The sequence below is a fragment of the Trametes versicolor genome, assembly GCF_000271585.1.
Source record: "Trametes versicolor FP-101664 SS1 unplaced genomic scaffold TRAVEscaffold_10, whole genome shotgun sequence".
Lineage (NCBI taxonomy): Eukaryota > Fungi > Basidiomycota > Agaricomycetes > Polyporales > Polyporaceae > Trametes > Trametes versicolor.
The window spans coordinates 343340-361221 of NW_007360330.1; the positions used below are offsets into that span (position 1 = coordinate 343340).

Here is a 17882-nt window from a genome sequence, read left to right on the forward strand (position 1 = left end):
CGTGCATACGCGCACAGCGAATAAATTCACTTAAATCATCATGTACGCAGGTATTCTTGCGAGCCCCGGTACCGCGAGATTTTGAGCGATTTTTCACGTACTCCAGGCGCGTCAGGGAGCTCGGAGTCGGGAGCGAGGCATCTGCGAAAGATCCTCTAAGCGGAGAACCTCTATGCAACGATTTTCGGCTCGGTCTAGGCACTGACCACCAACTTTCGTTTGCCGCATGGGACTTTCTTTCGGCGTTCGGCCCCAAGCCGCTCCTTCCTAACCTACACTCTATCTATCTTGCAGAACAGGTACATCATGCACACGTCGACTGGCGATCAACTCCACTTCACTCCATCGACTTGCTTTGTGGACCCAGGCTAAAGGTAGCGAAATTTAGCTGCACCGACCCGCACCACGACCCCGAGTCCGCAGCCAAACTCGTCCGCACCTTATCGCGCGTGGCCACCGCATTGGAAAGCCTAAGCATCGATTCTGGTCCAGATATCCAAATCACGGCCGAGGTCCCTGAGGACATGGGCTCTCTATACGGCCCGGAGATTCGTCTCTTCACTCACCTCAACACCTTCATCGCGCGCTCTGTACGCATCGCACCCGACGCTCTCATTGCTCTAGGAAGCCTGCCCTCACTGAAGGTGCTGCTGCTGCACGTCAACCCTGCGGAGTACGACTGGGATGTATTGCCGTGGGGCAGCAGAGGCAGCCTTTTCCCCGCCCTTGAGCAGCTCACGTTGCACAAGATCGACTTCGTGTGGTGCACCGCATTTCTGGATATCCTCCCGTCTACATCGCTCCTCAGCCTCTCCTTCCGCTGCCAGTACGACCCAGCTCCCCCTCCAACCGCCTTGCGAGCGCTCTGCGTGGCCATCAGCAACCTCCCGTCCGCCCTCTCCATCATCAACCTCTTCTTCATCATCGGCGCCACTCTCGAAGACGCTATGTACCAGTTCTGGGGGTATGAGATCTACTGGTCGGAGGACATCGCCCCGCTCTCAACCCTGCCGGCGCTGCAGCGACTGGTCTTCAGCGGCCAATGCGTCGTCGTCCTCGAAGACCTCGCGCTCAGGACCATGGCACGGGGTTGGCCCGACCTCGCCCAGCTCGTCCTCACGTGGGCCTGGAATGCGCTCGCTCGTCCAGACGACGCCCGCTCGCCCGAGGACGACGACTTCCCGTACGTGACGGCCTGGGGCCTCATGCAGCTGGCGCGCTACTGTCCCCGCATGACCAACCTCGCGCTCGCGGCAGACTTGCGGTTCGCGCATACCGAGTCTGACCTTGCCTCCGCGCGTACCGTCCCGCCCGTGCCTCTCCGCGGGGACGCATCGTCTGCGCTCGCAGTGTTCGACGCCACGGGGTCTGTGCTCGGCGACAGTGTCGGCGTTGCGTCGATCCTCTCGCTGGCATTCCCGCAACTCTCGCAGCTGTGGAACAGATGTACCGCGTCGACACGTAAGTGGCGCGAAGTGAAAGCCCTTCACCCTCAGTTCGTGCGGGTTCGGTCACAGGAGAGGGCGTACGCTCGGAGACATGGGCGACGGCTCCGGGAGCCTGACTTGGGCGTCGAGCTTGGAGATGCGGAAGGTCCCCCAGCGGATGAGCCTGCTCGACCATAACATTGAAGATACCAGTATGGTGTATGTTACATCGCCCTACCTATAGGTTCTGCGCTCCGCATGCGTCGCGCTCAGCCTGGACAAGATGTAGGAGCACTTACATGGTCAGTTCCACCTTCGAAGACCCGTAGAGAAGAGCTGACACATCAACCAGAGAATGGACAAGTGGTGCAGCGGCGTCGCAGATAGATGCGGAGAACTTGGACCAAGTGGTGTCGTCGAGCTCCGTTGAGTGGTGCCTCTTCGCCTAAGGATATAGAGCGACTGGGGCCTCGAGAAGTAGTCACCAGAGAGGTCACTGGGTACCTTGTCAGGGATGTGGTGTGCTAGAGGTGAAGCTTGAGCTTGAACCTCGTCTCGGGCAGCTTGGCGGCGATGGCGCAAACGTCAAAGTGAGCAGTGCCTCTCTATCTGAGGCTTGATGTCCCACCGTTACTCACCTCGTCCCGGTCTAGGTATACGGTGGTACGACATTCCGCCGTATGGTGCACATGTCCACGCCGCTGCTCGGGGACGTCGCCATCCACAGGCCAGAGCCTTCAGGCGCGCATCTTTGGCAGACGCCACCGCCTGTTATCCTCCGGGTGCTCACCTCTTCTCCACCTACGACGTACGAAATGCCGAGCTAGATACGCCTCGTCAGCTATCAGGACACAGGAAGCCCTACACGCACTATCAGCCGCCGAAGCCGTCGAGGCAGACCACGGGTGGTATTGCACGCGCCCCGCCTGGCACCGTACCATGGCGGTGGACGGGATGCATGGGTACGCGGGGTGGGGGCGAGGGCTGTCACCCGCCGTGCCAGCCGTGGCCGTGCTATATGCCGATACGACTCTGCCCGACGGACGTGCACACGCGTGCTCCGCAGACTGAACTGCCATAACGCTGGATCGACACTCGGAGGCCACACTCCCGCCGGCATGCGGCGACGATCACGGCAATGGTCAGCGTGTAGAATGAGTGCCACTGCCGCCACTGTCCGTTGTCCCCATGTCGAGGACGGCGAGCAGAACCTAAAATGGTCGTGAGAACGCGATGCTGCCTGTTTTCCATCCCGCTGCGCACGACACACCGGTTAGCGCCCCGGCCCAGATACACGGGGCGTATACCCCCCACGGACGCGGTTCAGGGCAAATCTGCGCGCATCCGACCCGCCCGCGAGCGTGTCTTGGCTCCCAGGAGCCCTGTGCCAAGCTATGGGCAGCCCGGCGGAGGATGCGCCTCGCGCCCTGCCGTGGGGACGACACAGAAGTTGCCGTTACCCAAAACGACGGGCGGCGCTGCTACGCGGTCCTCATGTCTGCCCAGGGCACACGGTAGCGGGGTGAGTATCGTCGTGCCGTGGGTGCAGCGCGACGGTGAAAAGCGGGCGCGGGCGATCCTGCGTGCCAAGCTCTCTGCTACCGACGCGTGCTCCGCGCGAGTGCAGCACCCGCTCGCGGTTGACCGAGCGTCCGAGACGAATGCAAGAGGAGGGGATCGTGAGCAGCGCTCGCGCGCGCATCCCCACGTGCTTGGCGCCCCGCGCGGGCAAGAACGCGAAGGAGGATCGGCAGGAACGCCGTCCGGCCAATAGCCCACGCTCGTCGCGCCTTCCTCGCGCTTCTCCGGCCAGACCTCGGGGTAAGGAGAGGAAGACTGGGCCGGCCCTCCATAGTATTCGATAGGAGCGCCGCTGCCGCCTGCGCATACACCACTGATTCAGCAGGAGGGCTGAAACCTGAATGAAGGAGCCAAGCCGCTGGTCGGCGCGAACGTGCGAGCGTCAGGGCTCGGACTGCACGCTCTAGAGCTCCAGGCATATCGCCGCGAGCAGAGAGTAGGAATAGCACCGGTATCAGACTCAGGCTCGTGGAGTGGGGTGTGGACTTCCGCTTCCGCTCAGTGGCGACGGAGGGGAATGCAGGCGGAGAGAGCAGCGTCGAGCGGCGACGCTAGCCGCCCGGTTCTGCACGATCGGGGTGAGAACGTCTGCGTCTGTCTGCGTCCATGGGCCCACTCGCCCCTACTCGCCCACGGTCATCGTGCGCTCCTGCCCCGGTGGGTACGTCGCGACGACGACAGAACTCTCATACACGGAGCGGAGATGTGGGTGGGGGACCAGGCGACTGGCGTAAAGAGCTCACGAGTGTCTGTACGCCTGTTACGAGGACGAGGCGTGGTGGTTTGCGCCGCGCAGTCCCACTGCCAACATTCCGCCGGACTGGGAGCAGTCTATAGCTATCACGGACGGCAGAGGAGCAGAACGGCGCGCCCGGACGGAAATACACGTCCGACCCGAGTCCGATTCGCGTCGCAGCAGCGCAGAAGCCTCGAGGTCTGTGGACGAGAACACGCGATGCAATGCGAAGCTTGCGGCTCGCTCAGGAGAGTTCAGCGTGCGTGCTTCGTCGGGCTTCCACGCGCGCTTCGCGAGCTGCTCAACGCCGTGCATCGCCGTTCATGGGACAGACGTCGAATGACCTCTCTCAGATGACGCGGGGCGAAGAGAAGGTCTCGCAGAGCTTATACGAAGACCAATGAGGCATGTACCATAACAATGTCCTGGTTATCTTGGGTGAGTGCTGTCCCAAAAGATCATGCGAGCGCCTACGTTGGCACATAGGAGACGAACCAGAGAGAAACGCAAGAGACTCCATTGCCAAGATGATCGGGTGGGCGAAGAGGCGTTCGTAGAGCCACAGGTAGGAACCGACGGAATACTCAAGCTCAAAAGCCAAGTCAGGTAGGGTCAAGCTCAAGCAGTCTGGGCATTCCGGGTATGGTGGGTGTCAAGAGACGAAACTCGGCCGGTTCAATAGGTCTCTTTACGCCGAGTCGCGCGGGGCTGCGAGCATCTGGGTGCAGTGCCCATTAAGTTATGACGTCGTCCGTGATGAACTTACGCAGCGAGCGCAGAGCACTGGTCATCAGCTGGAAGACGTACCTGATGGTGATAAGTATAGCGAGATGAACCGAATTGGATGGTGCCACCTCAGCAGTCTCCTGACCCGCACGCCTGCGGGCTGCTCGACGCACTGTTCGTTGCGCACCGGGCGTGCGAGCGCGGAGGACGAAACGTGCGCAGCTGAACAGAACGCGACAGCCAAGCCCGTCGGGTTGCGTTGGACAGACGAACGGAGATGGGCAGGATGAGAGGGCACAGATCGCGACGTTCTGATCTCGATATCAGATCTGCTTCGCGCACCGCTATCCAGCCACCCGAATCTTATCGCCCGTCGGCTGCACTCGGTGTGAGGTCATCTCCTCATCCCTCTTCCGCCGGCCTCCTCTTCCTCCCCGGTCCGACGCCGGTCCCTCGCTAATTTTGGCCGCAACCCAGCCAATGGGCGTGCCCGAAATCGCAAGCCGCGCTCGCCGAACGATCCCTCCCCGGCGGCGCGTGGCGAGGCGCCGGGCCTCTTTCGCACTTTCGCCCGTATTCGCGGCCCAATGCAGGATTTGCGCGAGCCTCTCTGTTGCGACCGCCGTCGATCTCGCGCTCGCGGCGGGCGCATGCGATCGGCCTTGGATCGGACCGAGTAAGAACGGACTGTAAGCAGCTCACTCGTCGACCGCATGACGCGCGAACGGAGGCAGCACGGAAGATGCAGATTTGTCGCCCGCATCGCTGCCGACGCTGCTGGCCACGGCGATAAGCAGCACGGCGGCGTCGCTTGAGCACGCTGGGCGCCGCGGCGCGCACCGCGACGGCGCACCAGATCGGATAATGGGGGGACGGTCTGAGGGGAAGAATAGTTTGAGCGCCGCGACGAAGAAGCCTGCGTCGGGTGGGCGGGAGTTGTCCTGATCGAGGGACTGCGCAGGCGGCTGCACGCCAAATGACTTTCGGGTGGCTGAGCGTTGAAGTAGCCGGTGGGGAGGGACAACGGCGGCGGGCGACATCTACACGTTGGCGCGGCTTACGACCGTTGCTCTATTCTCAGCGGGCGGAGGTGGGGAGCCGGGGGAGGTCCTAGAACGATGAACTTGGGCTCGAACTCTGCACGAACGGGTCGTGTGCCTCCGCACCTCGGGCGCTGCGCGGTCAAGGAGAAACGGGGTCGGACTTAGTGCGCCCATCAAGTAGCCATGATGCTGGGGTGCGGCTGGGAAATACTGGAATCGCCACACTCGGACAGAGGTGGGAGTGCGCGCGTGTTTGAACTGTTGATGTCGAATTCTATCCGTGAACCTGTGCATGTCGGCCTCGGATGCTCGATAAAGATATGTCAAAGGCGCTCTCAGAGGTACGGGAGCACGTCGAGCAATTTGGCGATCGTCCGTGCGGCGCGCGACCGAGGGTGTGCCTTTGCACATCGGGTTGTCAGCGCGCTGACAGTCGCGAGACACGCCCTTGACGGACGGCTCAGCACCTCGTCCACCGGGCATGAAAGCGGTGATCACACAAGTGTCGAGTTCGAGCAGACAAACATCGCATGCTAAGCTTCTGTCCGTGCGGGGAAGGAGTAGGTACGAAGCTGATTGGGGTGGTGATACATCATTTTGCAGCTGCGTTCATCATTGACTGATGAGCAGCCTCGAGGGGGTTCATTGGCCTGTACCGCGTTGTCCAATAGCTGGTCAGACGTGCTGGAATGTTGTGTGGCTGCACAGTCTGCGATTGACGAGGAAGAAGCTGATGAGGACGGGTAGCAACCGCCAAGGCCGAATATGGGACTGGTCTGCGAGGCTCGCGCCCTTCCAAAAGAGGCGCTAAGCCGCCCGCCGGCGACATCGCGACAGCGCGGGGGACGATTGCGGCTGGATGATAGATGGCAGTACGGCGGCTGGTAGACATGTGCGGTGCGCAGTGGCGGACGTGCCCGACGTCGACATCGACGGCGACGACAGGGCAGTCGACGGCACCCGTGCTGGTCCGAGGTGCGCACGGACTGCGTGCGGGAGCAGCGTGGGCAGCTGCAATCCGCGCAAATACGGCAGGAATTCCGGGTCGGAAGGCGCGGCCGACGCGGACGTTCTGGAGGAAAAAGGGAGCAAGGGCCCGCGGCTGGGATTGGTCCGGATCAAGTTGGAATCAGAACGGCGCCGGGCGGCGGCTGGGGTTGTTTGCGCGTGCTTGGCGGCAAGCTGGCGGTTGGGAGACTGGTGGATATTTAAGAGTCTGGCGGCTGCCAGCGTCGTTCCATCCTTCCTCCACCTCTTCCTCCCCGCCGCTGCAGCTTCCTCCGCCCTCGCTATTAGCGAACGCTCTAGCCTCCCTTAGGGTTTACCCTACCTCCCCCCACCCCGCCCCTCCCCCGCTCGTCAGCTCATGTCGGATCCCGTGGTCGAGAAGGAGGCTGGCTCTACCGAGCCGGCTCAGGCCAACGCACCCGAGCCTGAAAAGAAGAAGAGAGAGTACAAGGATTTTGGTCATGATGAGGAGGACAAGCCGTCCCGTACGTGCATTTTCGCGTTTGGCGGGCCTCGCGTAGATCTGACGCGAGACGCGCTTTTTAGACGCCAAGGTGGACATGTCTCAAATCCAACTCAAGGCTGAGGACCTCTACGACAAGGAGAAGGTCGACCTTGAGACCATCGTTGTCGACGATGTCTTCAAGCTGCTCCAGTGCGACGACAACGGTCTGACTGATGAGGAGGCCACCCGCCGTCTTGAGCTTTTCGGTCCCAACAAGCTTGAGAGCGAGGAGCAGAACGCGTTCCTCCAGGTATGTTTTTCCCCTCCAATCAAACGCGTCCAATCAATTCTGACGACCTCTTCCAGTTCCTGAGTTTCATGTGGAACCCTCTGTCCTGGGTCATGGAGGCCGCTGCCCTAGTCGCTATCGCACTCTCGAACGGCGAGCACCGCCCCCCGGACTGGGAGGACTTCGTCGGTATCGTCACCCTCCTGATCATTAACTCGGCCATTGGTTTCTACGAGGAGCGGAACGCTGGTAACGCTGTCAAGGCGCTCATGGACTCGCTCGCCCCCAAGGCGAAGGTCAAGCGCGCTGGTCAATGGCGCGAGATCGAGTCTTCCATCCTCGTTCCCGGTGACATGATCTCGTTCAAGATTGGTGACATCGTCCCCGCCGACTGCCGTCTCACTGAGTCTATCAACGTGTCCATCGACCAGGCCGCGCTTACCGGCGAGTCTTTGCCCCAGGGCAAGAAGCTCGGCGACCAGTGCTTCTCGTAAGTTTGTTCGCACGATTTGCATGATGTCACTTTCTGACTCGCAAATGTCCGGTTAGTGGCTCGACGTGCAAGCAGGGTGAGGCTGAGGGTGTTGTCATCTCCACGGGCCCGAACACGTTCTTCGGTCGTGCGGCGAACCTCGTCGGTCAGGACGACGACACCACCGGTCACTTGCAGAAGATTCTCGCCCAGATTGGGTCCTTCTGCCTGGTCGTCATCGGTATCTTCGTCCTCGCCGAGATCTTCTGCTTGTACGCTGGTTTCCGCTACTCGTACCGTCGCGGTCTCGACAACATCTTGGTGCTCTTGATCGGTGGTATCCCCATCGCTATGCCCACCGTCTTGTCCGTCACCCTCGCCGTCGGTGCTCAGCAGCTCGCCAAGTACAAGGCTATCGTCACCCGTATCACTGCCATCGAGGAGCTTGCCGCCGTCACCATCTTGTGCTCTGACAAGACCGGTACGCTTACCACCAACAAGCTCACGATCGATCGCTCGACCATCCGTACCTACGGCCCCTTCTCGGGTGAGGATGTCGTCCTCCTCGCTGCCTACGCTTCCCGCACGGAGAACCAGGACGCCATCGACCAGTGTGTCGTTGGTGCCATTGGCGACACTTCGCGCGCACGTGCTGGCATCAAGCTCCTGGACTTCAAGCCGTTCAACCCCGTCGACAAGCGTACTGAGATCACCTACCTCGAGGAGTCTTCGGGCAAGCTGAAGCGTGTCACCAAGGGCATGACCGGTATCATCATCGAACTCTGCACGCGCAACAAGACCGAGGAGCTCGAGAACCGTCTCGAGGCCGACGTCGAGGAGTTCGCTCAGCGTGGTCTCCGTGCTCTCGCGGTTGCCTACGAGGAGGTTGACGGTACCGACCACGAGGGTGAGGGCAACGGCTTCGAGCTCATCGGTCTCCTTGCCATCTTCGATCCCCCTCGTGAAGACACCAAGCAGACGATCGACGACGCCATGGCTCTCGGTGTCAAGGTCAAGATGGTCACTGGTGACCAGCTCGCTATCGCGAAGGAGACTGGCCGTCGTCTCGGCCTTGGTGACCACATGTACCCCGCTAAGGTCTTGAAGGACGGCCCCGAGCCCGGCAGCCGCTTCCGCAACCTCGACGAGATGATCCTCGACGCCGACGGTTTCGCTGGTGTCTTCCCCGAGCACAAGTACGAGATCGTCAAGCGTCTCCAGGCCCTCGGTCACCTGTGCGCCATGACTGGTGACGGTGCCAACGACGCCCCGGCTCTGTCCCGTGCCAACGTCGGTATCGCCGTCGAGGGTGCCACTGACGCCGCTCGCTCTGCTGCCGACATCGTCCTCACTGAGCCCGGTCTCTCCACCATCGTCCACGCCATCCGTGGTTCGCGTATCATCTTCCAGCGCATGCGCAACTACGCCATCTACGCTTGCGCCGTCACGATCCGTATCGTCGTCTGCTTCTCCATCCTGGCCTTTGCGTTCAAGTTCGACTTCCCGCCGTTCATGGTGCTGATCATTGCGCTCCTGAACGACGGTACCATCATGACCCTCTCCGTCGACCGCGTCCTGCCCTCGAACGAGCCTGATAGTTGGGACTTGGCTGAGATCTTCGCCTACGCTGTCGCGTACGGTCTGTACCTCACTCTGTCGACCATCGCCCTCGTCGCCATCATCATCCGCACGACCTGGTTCCACGACAAGTTCGGCGTCACCCTCCACAACGGCGCGACCCAGGCTCTGGACCACAACGACCCTCAGCTTCACATGATCGTCTACCTCCAGGTTGCCATCATCTCGCAGGCCCTGATCTTCGTCACGCGTTCGCACGGCTTCTTCTTCATGGAGCGTCCGTCGGTTGCGCTGTTCGCGGCGTTCTGCCTGGCCCAGCTTGTGTCTTCGATCATCGCCGCGTACGGTAACTGGGGCTTCACCAACATCCAGGCTATCTCTGGTGGCTGGATTGGTATTGTCTGGGTTTGGGTATGTCGTCTTTTTGATTCCTTCATGACGCGATCACTGACCCTTCTGTGCAGGACATCGTTTGGTTCTTCCCTCTCGACCTCATCAAGTTCGCGATGAAGGCCACGATCATTAAGTCCCTCCGGAACCGTCACAACGCCGCCGTTGCCGCGCAGACCGCGCACAGTGGTGTCCCGATCACGCGTACGACGTCGCGCGCGGCCTCGATCCACGAGTCGCTCTACTCGAACCGTGTCTCCTTCCTCCGTCGTGCCGCCCGCAAGGTCGGCTTCGGCCAAAAGATCCTCATGAAGCCCGAGGAGCTTCAGCGCTTCAGCTCTATCCAGGCTGCGCGCACTGGCAGCGTGCTTGCGCGCCACCCCTCTAGACCGACCGCTCCCGCGTAGACGGACGTCTACGACATGACCCGGACGACGACGACCCTCCCCTCCCCATAGTCCGCATCGTGTAGCGAACGAAGGCAGCAGCAGCAGCTTGTGGTGTCACTTCCGCGTATCCCCATCTACATCCATACCCCACCGCTTGACCCACACCCCCGCGTATCCCTAGTGTCCTAGTGAGCCCCTGCCCTCGTTTTGTTCACCGCGCGTCGGCGCGCGTCCGTAGAGTGTTGTGCACGTTCCTTTTCCTACATCTTATGACCCTGTACCTCGCCCCGCATCTACGTTTGTCTCTCACGACGTGTCTCGCGGTATCCGTAGTCCCTTAATTCCATACACTCACGCGTAGGACAGCAGACGACATTTGCTATACATTTACTACCGTAACGAAGGAAAAGTAATAAAAGCAGTCATAGAGCAACCAACCCTTGAGAGTGCCACGCGAACGGGAGAAGCAGCTGTTTCAAGCTCCGCGAATGGCCGAGTTGTGATCGCAGGTGTTGTCTCTCTTTGGCTCCTACCCTAAATAAGTTCGCGAATTAGAGAGTGTGCCTTGCAGCTCAGGACATAGGTACGTTCGTGGTCTCAACGGTACAGTCTCTCGCTAACAGGACGGTGTAGACCATGAAGCCGACGACCGTGGGGATGACCTCCCTCGACATTTCGACCCGCTCGCCGACAGGCGGTGAAGCAGCGTCGTCGGTGTCCGGTGCCTTCGACATACTGACAGGTACGTCTTCTGCTCGTTTGCCGACTCCACATCTAGCTGAAGGGGTCGTACAGGCTGTAGCAGAAAAGGCACCGGCCTAGCTCAGAAGCAGATCTATGTGGTATGGGCGTTCCCTTGTTCGGCTGCGTAGTGACAGGCCACAATGACCGGCGAACCTTACCCCGACCGCCCACATAACCCTCCCCGCACACTCTGTCGCTCCTTCTCCCGCCCACCATCTTCGAACATCGTCTGCCGCGCGAGACACGCCGTCTTGCGCGCAGCTGCTGCCGTCGACCCCGCTGCTGCCGACCGCGCCATCCGGACCATCCTACGACCAATCACCGCTTTTCGTCGCGTGTTACTAGTGCACCGCAGGCATGCCTCACCGACGCCTTTCATCCGCCGGTACCTGCCAGGTCGTTCCGCGGGAAAACGAGCTGCCGTGTCCTGATCGGGGGTACGGCGACCGCCCACGTCTTTGTCCCGCCCATCGCGCGGAGTACGCCCAGCTCACCGCGCAATACAAGGCGACGTCTGAGGAAGCAGAGGGCCTGTACACGCGCGTCCGCGCACAGGACTGGGACGACGCCACCCTCTGGAACTTGACCGATGTCGAAGAGGGGATAGCGTCCGCGAGTCTCTGTATCGACGTTTTGAATCGGGAGATTCGCGAGCGGCAGGAGCATCACAGGCGGTTCTTCATCGAGCGTACGTCGGGGATACATTTTATTGGAATCAATCTCACGAGGCTTACGGTCGACGGCGACGTTGCAGTGCACGACGGGCACGAGGCGTGGATCAACCGTCTGTGCAAGAAGCTGGTACAGGTAGAGGCCGTCGCAACACAGCTCGGTCATTGCCAGACTGCGCTCATCGACGACCAGAAGCGGCGTGCGGAGCAGACACGCCTTGCTGAAGAACGACGCAAGAGGGAAGCGGCGCGCCGCTCTTACTTGAACGACCTCGGGGCGAACTCGCGCTCCATCCCCGCCAGTACGCACAAGTACGACTACTGCGTGCGCCCGGAGACCAATCGCGCTTCACCCAAGTCTACGCGTCCTGTATGCGTCACCTATCTTGCCAACAACTCACGCTGTGCCTTGGAGGCCATGTACGGTGCTGTCAGATGCCAAGAGCACCAGGACGCATTCACCCAGACGCTCTCTTCACTTCGCGCCGCCGAGCAACAGTACGGCGATATGGGCGCGTCCGTCTATACCATCAGGTGTCGTGACGATCACACACTCTCCCAAGTCACCCAGAACATCCCCTACGTCGCTCGCTACCTCACGCTTGCGGACACAATCACCGCGCTGGCAGGGAAGCTACGCAGGCTGGACGGATACTGTAAGTATGGCCTCTTGGTCACATAGTCATTCTCGCTTACGCTTTTCGAAAGCCAAACCGATAGACGCGTATCGCGAGGCGAACATGTCGATCTATGGCTTACGCCGGGATGTCGTCGAGAATCTGCGGAATAAACTAGAGGGCATACGATCGAATCTAATGCGGCCTAAGCCGGCAGCAGCGGCGCAGAAGCCATACCGGGCACCGACTCGGGAGACGGCTCCGCAACGTCGCTCGGAGGACGAGGGCACTGGCTGGGTGGGCGCCATAGTGGTGAGTCTCTGGTATTTTCCGTTGCGTATGCGGAGTGTTGACGGGTGGACAGGCGGCCGCCGTTGTGGGAGTCGCGGCATTCTTTCGCTTTGGACGCTAATGGACACGATGTAGTTAAGCGTGTCGTGTGGTAAGCAGTGAACGTCGTCTTTCAACGAGTTGGTCTCCTTACACACTTCGGCAGCATGCCTCCTTGCGGAATTCTTTTCTGGCCATATCCGCCATACCCTGTCTATCGCCTTTTCATGTTTCCCTGCAAAGTCCGCTCTCACGATCGACTCGCTAGCCAGCTCTGCCTATGATCTCTACGCCAACATCAGGTGGCCCGAGCCTGCACCACTGTTGCCTTGTACCTCCGCCCCATATTCCATGGACTGTTCTCCGTCCCTGTATCTTTCGCTTTGTTGCTCGTCAGCCGCCACTCGTTTTCCTTGTACTGGTTACTGTGTCCGGTGAACCTGATCGGTGAGCGTGCTGCATTTCTGGCCTATCTTGCGCTAATACGACATTCTTCCGCAGGCGTATCAAAATGTAATATATACTGTCTTTACGGCAATTCAGCCGCGCATATGTGCTCACTACTCGCCCGGAGTCTGATGCAAAAACTGCTCTACAAGGTGCAAAGGGTGCAAGTTCCGTAAGTATAGCCCAGACGCTCCTCGGGTCAAGTCATCTTTGTGACGCGTCGTCCAATACCCGCCTTCGCCCTCAAGCCTCCGGTCGAACCTCTGAATCATTACCCTTTGGTTATCATGCAGCTCCAGCTTTTGTTCTTCCCGTGTGTTACTTGCTGTATGCAGTCAGGCTCTTCGGTGAGCGTACTACATGTATTGTTTGTTACCCGCTAACACGACGTTCGCATATCAGACTATAATGCAGCTCTCGTAAGAGCGAGCTTTGGTCGTTTTCTCGCGCCCGCGTCGGTCATTTGACGACGGCGAGACGCTGTGTCCATGGTGTATGAGCGGTATGTTTCTCTCGTTCCGAACTTCCGCGCCACCTGAAAGCTGAACCACCTCCGAACCCCAGCAGCTACAGAATAATCCAGAACAGTGTGCACACGGCATGGACGTCCTCCAGTTGTGCCTCATGTGAGCGGGCCATCATCAGCGATGTACTCGGGCCGTTTCCTGCCCGCGCACGTATCCTGCCTACGCATAAAACCATCCAGACCCCAACTACCCTTACCACCCCCGCCCACCATCCCCGCCTTGCACACAACCACCGCCGTAGACGCTGCAACAACATCTGGATTTCGAAACAATTCCTCCTTCTCTCCCTTTTCGTCGGCTGTCATTAACGGTCCACTATGTCCAAATCCCATCTCTGTGAAGTTGTGCCATCTGACTATGAGTTGCCCTGTCCCCATCGAGGGGACGGTAAGCGCCCTTCTCTCTGTGGTACTCACCGCAAGGAGTACCGGCAGCTCACGAAGGCATACAAGGAGACGTCCGAAGAAGCAGAGGATCTGTATACGCGCGCCGCATGCTGCGACCCAGAGAAACTTTGCACCTTGGCCGAGGTAGAAGAAGCGGCGAACACCGCGAGGCTTTGCATCGAAACTATCAACCAGGAGCTCCGCGAGCGGGAGGAGCAATCCCGGCGGTTCTTCATCAAGCGTGCGTTCCGGTCTTTGTCCGTGGACTTGGACTGACGGAGCTTCTATAGGGCACGGCGGGCATGAACGTTGGACTAACAGTCTATGCCAGAAGGCACGCGAGATAGAGCGAATCGCAGCTACGGTGGCTCTGCGCAAGGTGGACCTCGTCGTAGCTCTGGCCAAAGAGGAGCGACTTGTCCAGTGGCGCCTTGCGACACAGCGCAGCAAGAGGCCTCAAGCCACGTTGCGCAGCGTCTCGCAGTTCAACAGCGGCCGAACCACGAGGACGCATATCCCCTCGAGTGTTTCCCAATCCGGCCTCTACTTGTCACACGAGACCTGCCACTACAGCACATGCGTGGCGCATTCGGCAGGCATGTCCGAGGACGGTCTTGTGCGCTGCACCCACGAGGCGTCGCACGGCTCTTCCCGGTGCCGGCAGCACACGGACGAGTACACTCGGACCAAACTCGAACTGCGCACGATGAAGGACGAACTTCGTAGCGTCGCGACGACCGTCTGCCTTGCCCGGGATCGCAGCGAATACTCGCTGTCGACTGTCGCCCAAGACATCGCCGCCGCCACTCGCTTCCTTGCGCTTGAGGATTCCGTCAAGACGATGATAGTGACGACGAAAAGGTTGAAAGGATACCACGGTGAGTGTCGCGTCACAGCGAGCCGCATAATCATCCTTTCTTACAGTGTCCCGAAAGCCGAATGGAGCCAGTCAAACGAGGCGGCGTGCTCGGGGCTTTATGGCTTGACCCGGGAGGTCGTCGCAAAGCTTCTTGCCCGACTAGAACGCGCTCGATCGCTACTCAGGCCCAAACCAGCACGGGCGACGCAGGGTCCAGACTTAGCGACGTCTGCAGGACATTCACAAGCGTCTCCGTATCAAATGTTGGGGACGAATCGGGCGGCTCTCCCGCAGCATCCTCCCAAAGGCGAGAGCGGAGGCTGGCGGACAATCATGGATGAGGTGGAGGAAGCGCTTACAGCCACGCAGCGTTGTATCATAGAAATCAACAGATCGATCCGCGAGGACAACGCGCACTACAAGCGACTTCTGAAGCAAGGTACGTTATTTTACGTGCAACGCTTCCCTCTGGATTTCAGATAGCATATGTTGATTTTCGCCAAATACTTAGTGGATGCTATGCACGAACGACGGAACGATCTTCTGCAGCAGAGGCGCGTATAGGCGGAAGATACTATGCGACTATTGCGTCTCCTCATCGCCAGCATCGAGGACGAGGTATCTGAGCCGTGAGCTCGGCCCCAGAGGCCCGGGGCTCCGTCCTCAACCTCGGAGTCTCACGCTCCGTGTATTGATTACACAGGTCGGCCGTTGACCTAGCGCGAGGCTTCATCGTGGTGGCAGGTATATACACAGGTACTACTTACGCTACGCTATCATGAGAGAGGCTGTATATAATTTCCGCTCACATGGATCCAGGTTTGCGCTCGTCGGTGTAGTGGCCGCTGCTCCGTTCGTAACTTGAAGCTAGCCGAGTCTCTTGAACTCCAGACAACTGGCAGTGTGGCGTATGCGGTGGTAAGCACTTATATTATGGACACTGCGGCAGGCCGATTGACAGCTGAATGGCACCCCAGAAGATGCGCATACGGCATGGGCATCCGCAAGACATGCCTCATGGGAGCAGGCTACAGCAGGCCATACCCTCGAACCTTATCCCGTCCACGCGCATAATATCTCCCTCCCTTCTTTGCTGCCATCTCTTTTTACCCATCATCCCATCGGCGAACACATAAACGCGTGCTGCCATCGACGCCATCAACCACATCAAGAACAGCTCGTAGATCATCCCCTGCGCTCTTCCTTACATTCAACTGCAAGCCATCTATGTTGGGCCCGCGTCTGTGCACGGTTGCGCCGTCTCCCGGCGAGCCGAAGTGTCCTCAGCTTGGGGGGAAAAGGCGCCCTTTCCTCTGTCCGGTACATAGCAAGGAGTATCCCCAGCACACGAGGTCATACAAAATGACAAATAGGGAAGCGGACAGCCTCTATCGGCGTGCCTTGTCTTACAACCCTGGGGCGCTCTGCGACTTGACGGAGGTCGAAGAAGCGGTGGTGACCGCGAAACGTTGTGTCAAAACCTTCGCAAAAGCCATCCGGGAGCGAGAATACCATCACGCCCGGTTCTTCAGTAAGCGTACGTCGTGCCGCTTGTTATCATTTGTGTGATAGTGACGTGGACGCTAATGGGCAGTGATCGCAATGTTGCAGTGGACGACTCGGGTCATGAGGAGTGGATCGAGAAGTTGCGCACGAGGCAGCTCGTCGTAGTGTCGACTGCTGCACGGCTCGAGGAGCGGAAGGCTTCTCTTGCGGCAGGAGGAAAGCCGGGACGTGAAGCGGAAGCGACCCCCGTCCCTGACGAACGGCGCAAGGTGAAAGCAGCGCCCAGAGTGAAAGCAACAACCAGGGCGAAAGCAGCGCCCAGGATGAACGCAGTGCCCAAGTTGGACGACGCACTCCCCCTCGTAGACCAGCACTGCCCCGTATCCCAGCGGAAACGCTCCTCTGCCGCGGCCCAGCCGCATCGCTGGATCAATAGTAAGAAATACTCCTTCAAGAACAAACGAGCCGCACACGTTACCGAATCCCGGCGCATTCAGGTGGTGGCTCCGTCCGCACTCGAGCTCCCCGCTACCACCGAAAACGAATCGGACCACAGTTTTACCGAGCACGTTTCCCAGTTTGTGGACAACCAGGAGACCCAGCCGCTCCTCTCCACCAGCCACCGCCAATACACAGACAGCCCCCCGTCAATCCTAGCGCCCGCTTGCAGTCCCCCCAAACCTCCAACCTTTGTTTGCATTGCATATATTGCTACCATATCCCCCGATGCCCGTGTGCGATGCGCCAAGGTCTCAGAGGGGATATGCGGTAGTTCCCGGTGTCAGGAGCACCAGGACGAATACGACGAAGCGCTCTCTGCGCTCCCCACGCTGGAGGACGAGTATGGCGGGATGGGCCAGACTATCTACGACATCCATTATCGCAGCGAGCTTACGCGCGCTCAAGTCATGAAGGACATCGCCGCCGTCACTCGGTATATTTCGCTGGCAGATCGGATCATCGCGCGAAAGAAAACACTGAGGAGACTGGATGGGTGCTGTGAGTGTCGTGTTCTGGTTCCATGAGTAGTCAGTTCCCTTGCTTATGTGGCCCCCATAAGCACGCGCGATAGGCTCCTATGGCCAGGTGGATATGTCGATCTATTGCGACACCCGGGACGTGTACGAAAGACTCTTGGCCAGGCTGAAGAACACGCGATCGGAATTCATGCGCGATCCAGAACCAGCACCCGTTGTCACGGTACAACCTCCACGTCGGTACATGCAGGCGCCGCAGACTACAGACCGGGAGCAAGATACAGACCCTGATCAAGATACAGACTCGGACCACGAAACAGACTCGATTCAACCTTCTCTAACCCCGCAGCGTCGCACGGAAGACGGCGGCAGGGTGGGCGCCGCAATCGTGAGTCCCGGCTTGCTGCTTGTGAATACGGTGTACTAATGCATACTTACGAGCAGGCTGCCATGGTCGAAGGAGTGGTCGCGCACCTTGGATGTGCATGCCTGCACTAGACACGGGTGTATATGGCGACGGGCTTGGATTGGTGAACTATCGAAGAGCATTTCCTCTCACACTGCTACGTCGCATTCAGGTTCGCGCGCGTCCCGGGTGTCCTTCCAGTCCCAATATCCATCGTGTGGCAGGTCGGCGTGTCTGTCACTGAGATACGTTAGGGAGCACCGCTGCGTCGAAAGGATCGAGGCCCCAGCACTAAGTTCAGGCGTATGTCAATGTGGTATGGGCTATC

At 59.6% G+C, this 17882-nt stretch overlaps 5 protein-coding genes across 5 annotated transcripts; 4 read left to right on the forward strand and 1 right to left on the reverse strand.

The window, feature by feature from the left end:
* Positions 1 to 5168: 5168 nt before the first annotated feature.
* TRAVEDRAFT_50838 (uncharacterized protein) lies at positions 5169 to 5510 on the reverse strand (the record flags this gene model as incomplete). The annotated part of the gene is made up of 2 exons (XM_008043726.1): positions 5169 to 5244; positions 5311 to 5510. The coding sequence occupies 2 exons, from the start codon at positions 5508 to 5510 to the stop codon at positions 5169 to 5171; spliced, it is 276 nt and encodes a 91-aa protein (XP_008041917.1).
* A 1249-nt stretch (positions 5511 to 6759) lies between these two features.
* On the forward strand, positions 6760 to 10510 carry TRAVEDRAFT_152955 (plasma membrane H+-transporting ATPase). The gene is made up of 5 exons (XM_008043944.1): positions 6760 to 7006; positions 7068 to 7276; positions 7333 to 7745; positions 7805 to 9716; positions 9770 to 10510. The coding sequence occupies exons 1-5, from the start codon at positions 6880 to 6882 to the stop codon at positions 10100 to 10102; spliced, it is 2994 nt and encodes a 997-aa protein (XP_008042135.1). The 5' UTR covers positions 6760 to 6879; the 3' UTR covers positions 10103 to 10510.
* Positions 10511 to 11185: 675 nt separating this feature from the next.
* Positions 11186 to 12528, forward strand: TRAVEDRAFT_50840 (uncharacterized protein; the record flags this gene model as incomplete). The annotated part of the gene is made up of 4 exons (XM_008043727.1): positions 11186 to 11516; positions 11583 to 12155; positions 12208 to 12428; positions 12481 to 12528. 4 exons carry the CDS (start codon positions 11186 to 11188, stop codon positions 12526 to 12528), a joined length of 1173 nt encoding a protein of 390 aa, XP_008041918.1.
* Positions 12529 to 13737: 1209 nt separating this feature from the next.
* On the forward strand, positions 13738 to 15229 carry TRAVEDRAFT_22613 (uncharacterized protein; the record flags this gene model as incomplete). Its single annotated transcript, XM_008043511.1, has 4 exons — positions 13738 to 14047; positions 14097 to 14684; positions 14742 to 15104; positions 15177 to 15229. The coding sequence occupies 4 exons, from the start codon at positions 13738 to 13740 to the stop codon at positions 15227 to 15229; spliced, it is 1314 nt and encodes a 437-aa protein (XP_008041702.1).
* A 798-nt stretch (positions 15230 to 16027) lies between these two features.
* TRAVEDRAFT_50842 (uncharacterized protein) lies at positions 16028 to 17646 on the forward strand (the record flags this gene model as incomplete). The annotated part of the gene is made up of 4 exons (XM_008043728.1): positions 16028 to 16196; positions 16277 to 17170; positions 17244 to 17536; positions 17593 to 17646. 4 exons carry the CDS (start codon positions 16028 to 16030, stop codon positions 17644 to 17646), a joined length of 1410 nt encoding a protein of 469 aa, XP_008041919.1.
* Between the last annotated feature and the right edge of the window lie 236 nt (positions 17647 to 17882).

Bases quoted from the DNA above. Each gene is read 5' to 3' on its own strand.
- TRAVEDRAFT_152955 (XM_008043944.1), top strand. From the start codon at position 6,880: ATGTCGGATCCCGTGGTCGAGAAGGAGGCTGGCTCTACCGAGCCGGCT. The intron at 7,007-7,067 runs GTACGTGCATTT...CGCGCTTTTTAG, and splicing joins TGAGGAGGACAAGCCGTCCC to ACGCCAAGGTGGACATGTCT. The intron at 9,717-9,769 runs GTATGTCGTCTT...CCTTCTGTGCAG, and splicing joins TTGGTATTGTCTGGGTTTGG to GACATCGTTTGGTTCTTCCC.